The sequence below is a fragment of the Centroberyx gerrardi genome, chromosome 17 (assembly GCF_048128805.1).
Source record: "Centroberyx gerrardi isolate f3 chromosome 17, fCenGer3.hap1.cur.20231027, whole genome shotgun sequence".
Lineage (NCBI taxonomy): Eukaryota > Metazoa > Chordata > Actinopteri > Beryciformes > Berycidae > Centroberyx > Centroberyx gerrardi.
In genome coordinates this window covers 2,165,563-2,173,062 of record NC_136013.1, presented here as the reverse complement: position 1 = coordinate 2,173,062, position 7,500 = coordinate 2,165,563, and the positions used below count along the sequence as shown (strand labels likewise).

The window sequence follows — 7,500 nt, the reverse complement described above, 5'->3', positions numbered from 1 at the left end:
TTACTGTGTCACAGTAACCAAATCCACCTTATCACACTATTCACTTTTACTGAGAACGTTACTGAATGGATCTACAGCCACACCACAACAAGCTGACTCAGCTGCTCTCTGCTTCTAGCTGCTTCATACAGATTTATACTTTATTAACTAACACACAGTTCTCCAGTGAACTTCCATGATGGAGCCAGTGAGAGTTGATGCTCATAGGAGGTTTTTTTTCACTCAGAAGTGTTCTGAGGGCAGAAAGAATTCTGATTGGTCCAGTGAGATGACCAATGAAATCGGAGAGGAGGCGGGAACTGTGGCTTTCCACTTTTAAAATATATATATTCTTATAGATTTAGACTTTATTAACGAACAGAAAATCCTCCAATGTTCCTCCATGATGGAGCCAGAAGTTGCGAGAACATCTGTGTCCCAACTTTAACGCCTGTGTTCTGTATTTTCCCAGCTGGGTTCAGAACTCCATCAGATGTGTGTACGGCCCGTTGGTGTCCAGCTTCAGCACCTGTCTGTTCCCGTACGTTCCGGATTTCACCGTCACGCCGGCTCCGCCCCCGGCCTCGGCGTTCCCTCTGGCGGCGGCGGCGGCGGCCAGCAGCTCCTTCTCACACAGCGCCACGAAGCCGCCGTACAGCCGCAGCCCGTCCTCCTTGCCGATGTTGCCGTGGTACTGCACGGCCTTGCCTTTGGCCCGGCCGCCCAGCGTGGCCTGAGGCACGACCAGCAGGCTGCCGGGAAGCTCCGACACCGACACCAACCTCCCCGAGCCAGACTCACACAGCCGCAGGTTCAGCAGGGACGACACTGCAGAGGAGAGGAGGAGAGGAGGAGAGGAGGAGGGGAGGAGGAGAGGAGGGGAGGAGAGGAGGAAAGGAGAGGAGAGGAGAGGAGGGGAGGAGGAGAGGAGGAGGAGAGGAGGAGAGGAGGAGAGGGGAGGAGAGGAGGGGAGGAGGAGGAGGAGAGAGGAGAGGAGGGGAGGAGAGGAGGAGGAGGGGAGGAGGAGAGGAGACGAGAGGAGAGGAGAGGAGAGGAGAGGAGGGGAGGAGAGGAGAGGAGAAGAGAGGAGGAGAGAGGAGAGGAGAGGAGAGGAGAATGAGAGGAGGAGAGAGGAGGGGAGGAGAGGAGGGGAGGGGAGAGGAGGAAAGGAGAGGAGAGGAGAGGAATTTACAATGAGTGACTTTTTCTTAAACCTGCAATAAGCGATACCAGACCTTCTAATCAATCCTGAAGCTAATGTGTGCTGTGTGGAGATTTCACTGAGACATAATGATATAAACCAACATCCACACAGCAGCTGTGTTGCTGTTTTCTCCTCTTTTCTAAAGCTTGTTGTCAGACTCCGCTCCTGAACGAAGCTCCTCCCACTCCGTTCAGCAGCTTTTCATTTATTTTAAAACTAGCTTGTCTCCTCCCTCGCTGTTTAAAAGCGCCGCTCTCCCCCTCCCATCCCTGAAAATATTCTCGTAATGGCGGAATCGATGAAGCGAGCGAGTAAACTTGTTAAACTAGTAAACTTGTTAAACCAGTTAACTATTTTGACCTGCTGCCTAATAGAGCAGAAGACAGACAGACAGATGGGAGACAGAGACAGGAAAGGTCAAAGGTCACGGACCCATCTTGGGCAGGATGTCCTCTGTGGCTCCTTTGAAGAAGCAGATGTAGATTACCATCCCTCTGTCGATCTGAGGGACAGAAGACAGGTTCAGGAACAAAAACATGAAGGCTTTCATTCCAGTGCAGTAAAACTACGAACTAAACATCTAATATAAACTATTTTCTTATAAGGTCTTGAGATACATAAGAACTAAAATAATATCCCATAATGAGTTTTATTTTCATGCCAGCAATCATTTTATCACATTAGTGGCATCGGATGCACCATTTCGTTTTTTGAGACCGATATCCGATGTTTTCCCGCCCATATCAGCCGATACCGATATGCATTTTTGTAAGAACAAATGCAGTTAAGCTTTTCACTCAAGCATATCTTAAGATCACAGTGTTGTTGTTTTGTTTTTTTACACAAAAGACCATGCTAGTTTGATTCTGTTTCTAATTTGACAGTTGCATTAAGTGATCCACTGGTCACAAAAATGACAATTGCACATCGCTAAATATCGGCAGTAAAAACAATATCAGACCGATACTGATATTGCTTTTTAAGTAAATAACGCTTTATTTATATAGCAACTTTTTAAAACACACAGTTTACAAAGCGCTTCACAACAAGAGGATAAAAGAAAAGACATAATGGACATAAAAACAACTTAGAGAAGAACAAACCCTTAAAAGCCGTCTGAAAATAACATAAACACACAATACACACAACAGAAACATACATACACACAAAGCATAACCAAATAAAAAGAAGAGACCCATACTGCCCATATTCATAGGAGGGCCAACCTATAAAAACTTATTAAAAAAAACGACACTCTTCATGAAACAATGCATATTTCAATGTGCAAACACAGTGTTTTATTACTTTCCTGTATCATATGAGGTGGGGTGCAGTGTAATAAGGGTGAACAGGATATGAATCTTATTTTCTGGTGTATATCTGTATGAAAGTGAAGTTACCTGGACCCACTGAGCCTCTGACTGCTCATCAGGAGGTTTCACCTGCAGTCTCGCGTGCAGACACTGCTGCAGCACCGCGCGCGCTGCACTTCCGGCTGCTTTCTCCGTCATTTCTCACTGGTTTTTAAGTTAAAAGAATTAGTCGGATCCAAAAACACTGCAAAAAGAGAGAGAAGTGGTCCAATACAGTTGGGAAATGGAAAGCTCATGCAACTTACTTCCGTATTACGTCAGACAAAGTCGCCGAATGAGAATCAAAGCTGCGTTTTATTTTTGCACTCTTTTATTCTTTCTGAGAATTTATTCTAAAATGAATACACAAAATAATTCGCAATTTTTCAAATCAATAATAAAGAAATGAAAAAGAGGTTTTCCATTCATGAAGGTAGATTTATGAATGAAAAATTTACATATAAAAACATAATAACATAATATCATCTTAATATTACAATTTTCCTGTCCCCCTCCTTTCTTACATGTTATGTGGCTTGTAGCCTACTATCGTACATAAAAAACAATATTTTATTACTATGTGAGACAAATGAAAACTAGAAAAATACACGCACGCACGCACGCACACACACGCACACACACACACACACACACACACACACACACACACACACACACACACACACACACACAGCACAGAGTGGAGCTGCATAACTTTGCGCAATGTTGATCCGCACCAAGCTAGCTAGCTTGTTGTTACATAGCTAAACATGGCTCTCTGCACCTACAGCAAACTGTCACATTTATTAAGAAAATCCATCTATAAACCTTCTGTTTTACGAACAGGGACAGAAATACAACATGGTCCTGTGAGCTGCGCATATTTCATACGCTGTCAGGTAAGATTAGACTCTCTTTCTCTGAATAAAGTTGTATTTTAGCATCAGTTAATCTGGCTAACAGTTTTATTTTGGTACAATGTGTCAAGCTAACTAGAGAAAGACAGAATGAGACCGGAAGTAAGGTGATTTTGCCTTCAAAAAAAGTGGAGCAAGATGTAAAAGTATTGCGATGTTCATAACAGTTTTGGAAAAAAAATAATTTATTATATTCCCGCTAACTGCAGATTCATCGTCACTCCTTCATTATGTTCTATCTTATCCTCAAAAACCGTTGTAATGCGATAAGGGTTTTATTTTGAAAGTACTGGCCGGAAGTCCTGTATGCTATTCTTGCGGACTTGACACTGGTATGTTAGTACAGTGCTATTCACCTGAAGTACAGAATATCAGAGAGCTGTGGACCCTGAGGAGCAGCTAGCTTGTAATGTTAACATAAGTATCGGTTATTTTATAAGTTAAACAGACGTTCATACACACTTCTACACAGAGAATTAGAGAGTTAACCAATTACTTTAATGTAAAAGTCTGACTAATAGTTTTGCAACTTTCAATTATAAACAGACTGATTTTGCCAGCTTTGTTTCTGTATTTTGTTTTGTAAAGTTGCTTTGAAACCTGCAGACAGCCTGATATCTGTAGAAGATGATGGAGGAATAACAGGCAAACCGGTTATAAAAGCAGCTTACATCACCCAGATAATGTGATGTAATGTTCATCCCATTGAACCGAATGGTGATGTTAGGAGTGATGTCAGACGAAACTTTTTAAATAAAATTAGCTTGTTATCATCGGTTCAGACAGCAGAATTGTGCATCATGATATCCCCAAATCACCATATCATCACCATATGATTCCACTGAAAGACAATAAATGATAATAGGAATTATTGCCCGGTCCTAATTGGAACAGCAACCTTCCAGTCTCTTCCAGTCCAGTTCTCTAACCTGCAGGTTGTTGTTGTTTACTTCCTGTGTTGTTGTTGTTGTGGTGTCAGCGGTCGGTGGACAGCAAGGCGTTGCAGGAGAGACAGAGGCAGCAGATGGCCAAAGGTTTGCCCAAACAGAAGCCCATCTCTGGGGTCAAACAGGTCATCGTCGTGGCGTCGGGGAAAGGAGGCGTCGGCAAATCCACCACCGCAGGTAAACTCCCACCTGCTGCACAGAGAGTCTCACTCTGTGTTAAAGCTCTGTGTATCTCAGGTAGAGTCTTGTGTTGTGTCTCTTCCTCCATGATAAAACCCCAAAATCAGTGATTCTGTGATCTGTTGCTCCGGTAGAGCAGACTGGAGAATTGTGTTTTTTTCTCTCTCCATTCACTGCCATCGTCTGGAGGAACAGTCTGAAAATCACTTCTAGCACATAAAGGAACGCCGACAAAGCAGATTCTGACTATAAATAAAAAGCTAGTCAAGCTGCTGAATTGTTTTGAAGTGAATCTCTTTCTTTATGTTTATTAAACCTTTCAGTCTGAACAAGTGGAACACCGAAATCCGGTCAGAGGAAACTTATGCGGATGGAACAAAGAAAATAATCAGTTTACCAATAATTGTAAATAGGCAAAAAAAAAAGTGAGAGACTCATTTTTTATATTGGCAGAATCTTTTTTGTTGGAGTCCTGTCTCCTACTTTTTCGCCGATATAATGGCAGTGAATGGAGAGAGAAAAAAACACAAGTCTCCTCTACCGGAGCAACAGATCACAGAATCACTGATTTTGGGGTTTTATCATGGAGGAAGAGACACGACCCAAGGTACTACCAAAGTTCAAAAGCTCTTTAATTTTGAGACATTAGTATAATTACCGTAAACAACCCAGAGCATCAGTGGTCAGCCTGTCAGCCTCTACCAGCCTCTACTCTGCATCCTCCATAGTTTCTCCACCCGGTCGGATCTGGAGGGAAATCTGCTGGATCGCTTTCCATCTGTGTCTGTGGTGAATGCCGTGCGTTTGAGGAATTCCCAAAATAAACTCTTGACTAATCTCAGTTTTGGCTGGAGAGCGGCGCTGACGCTCAGCCTGTCTGGAGGAAATAGACAGAGACAGAGGAAAAGCCTGTCAGTCGTTCAGTAAATAGGAAAATCACGGTTGAAAATATGTGTGATTCAGGATGAAAAAGACTAAATTTGAAGCAACATGGTGTCTGTTTAAGTTCCAGTTGGAGGTGTTTGATTTCTCTCTCTCTCTCTCTCTCTCTCTCTCTCTCTCTCTCTCTGCTTCTCTCTCTCTCTCTGTGCTTCTCTCTCTCTCTCTGCAGTGAATTTGGCTCTTGGACTGACAGCCAATGATCCGGTAAGGTTCAGCAGAGTCTCTCCTCTCATCTTGCTCATGTCATTTCCTTTCTTTCAGTCAGTTTGGCTCAGTTTACGCCAACTTGCATTACACCTTTTTCACCAACATGGCCGACGTTCTTCCTCTTCATCTCAGCAGGTTATAGATCAGTTCTCACCACTGGCAGCAATGTTAAGAAACCAACTTTCTGTCTCCTCTGACTCCTCTGTCTGGTATCACTTTAGTGTTTCAGTATCTTATAACACAATAGGCAAGGCAAGTTTATTTATATCGCACATTTCATACACATCGGCAATTCAAAGTGCTTTACTTAAATAAAAGAAAAATAAACACATAGGTAATAAAAGATATAAAAAGTGAAAGTGCATTAAAATAACATTTAAAAAAGACAGTGCAAAAAGATACAAAAGATAAAAAGAGAAAGATATAAAAGATAAATAAAAATATAAATATTCCAGTGCAGATAAGCGTTTCCCTTATCTGCAATCCAGCTGTTGTGACTGACAGATCTTTCTGTTTCTGTTGTCAGACGACTGAAACTTTATAAAACAGAGATTTGATCGAGATCCAGAAATTACCGTTAGCTTTGGTTAGCCAGTTAGCATTTTTTTGAAATGTTGAGCTTTTATTATAGCGCCCCCATCAGGCCAGTCAGTGTCATGGTTTTCATCACCAGAACTTAGGGACAGAATCCGTCGTCCGCTGAGTTTTTTGTTGGACCCAAACAAAACGAACAGCTGAAGGAGACATGGCTGAAAATTATTTAAATTTCGCAGTAGTAGCATGAAACTCAAAATGAATCTCTCTCTCTCTCTCTCTCTCTCTCAGTCTAAGTCAGTCGGTGTGTTGGATGCTGATATCTACGGTCCGTCGATTCCCAAGCTGATGAACCTGAAGGGAAACCCGGAGCTCACTGACAGTACGCCGCTTTATCGATCCTCCTTTCTCTAATTTGTAACTCGATATAGTCATATGTATATCCAAAAACGTTTGATAAATTCTCTGGGGAAGTCGGGGAATTATCAAGGAATTTGGGGAACTGGGTCACTTTCCAGGAATAGAGTAGAAGAATGTATTTTCCAACTTGCTTCACACATTCATTGCATTAGATCAGTCATTCTCAACCATTTTCATATCAAGGACCCTAATCTAGTCCACATTAGAGCCACAGACCCCCATTTGATGAGATTTTGTATATTTTTATTGCTAGATATGACTTTCTCCAGAACTCCATGACTGTCTGTATTGTAGGTAGAGAGATAACAGAGAAACTATGATCAAAACAGTCATTCTTCTACATTCTCTAACTGTGTTAAATAACGCTGAAGTTTAACAATTCATCAATTTGCTGGGGACCCCCTGAAACCCCCTCAAGGACCCCCTGGTGGTCCCCGGGCCCCACGTTGAGAACCGCTGCATTAGATGATTCAATATTGTCTGTGGGTCCAAGTACCACAGGTATGGAAGAGACTAATAGGTCCAAAATTGGCAAACTTATTCAGTACAGGATGAAATAACTCAGCTCTCAGTGTGTTTCAGCTGTAAAAGCCTTCATCAGTGTTACACAACTGCACAGACAGTAGACAATTTATTTTCACTTTTATTTTCATTTTTTCCACATTTTCAATTATTTTGGATAAATGAGATTCAGACTGACCTGAGCCTTGTTGTTGTTTCTCTTCCAGACAATCTGATGATACCGCTCACCAACTACGGGATTCCCTGGTGAGTCCAGTCCCTCCGTCCGTGACATCACATCTACAAAAAAAAACATC

At 42.3% G+C, this 7,500-nt stretch overlaps 2 protein-coding genes across 2 annotated transcripts in view; one reads left to right on the top strand and one right to left on the bottom strand.

The window, feature by feature from the left end:
• dtd2 (D-aminoacyl-tRNA deacylase 2) overlaps positions 1-2,763 on the bottom strand; it is a 2,973-nt gene extending 210 nt beyond the window's left edge. The window contains exons 1-3 of the mRNA XM_071921760.2: positions 2,584-2,763; positions 1,616-1,685; positions 1-807 (exon numbers count right to left, since the gene is read on the bottom strand). The exon at positions 1-807 is cut by the window's left edge and continues 210 nt beyond it. Coding sequence (XP_071777861.2) covers positions 458-807; positions 1,616-1,685; positions 2,584-2,694 — 531 coding nt within the window. The 5' untranslated portion in view covers positions 2,695-2,763 and the 3' untranslated portion in view covers positions 1-457. The remainder of the gene's footprint in view (positions 808-1,615; positions 1,686-2,583) is intronic.
• Positions 2,764-3,299: 536 nt separating this feature from the next.
• On the top strand, positions 3,300-7,454 carry nubpl (nucleotide binding protein-like). Its single transcript, XM_071921755.2, has 5 exons — positions 3,300-3,434; positions 4,432-4,576; positions 5,691-5,725; positions 6,554-6,644; positions 7,411-7,454. The coding sequence occupies exons 1-5, from the start codon at positions 3,306-3,308 to the stop codon at positions 7,452-7,454; spliced, it is 444 nt and encodes a 147-aa protein (XP_071777856.2). The 5' UTR covers positions 3,300-3,305.
• Positions 7,455-7,500: the final 46 nt, after the last annotated feature.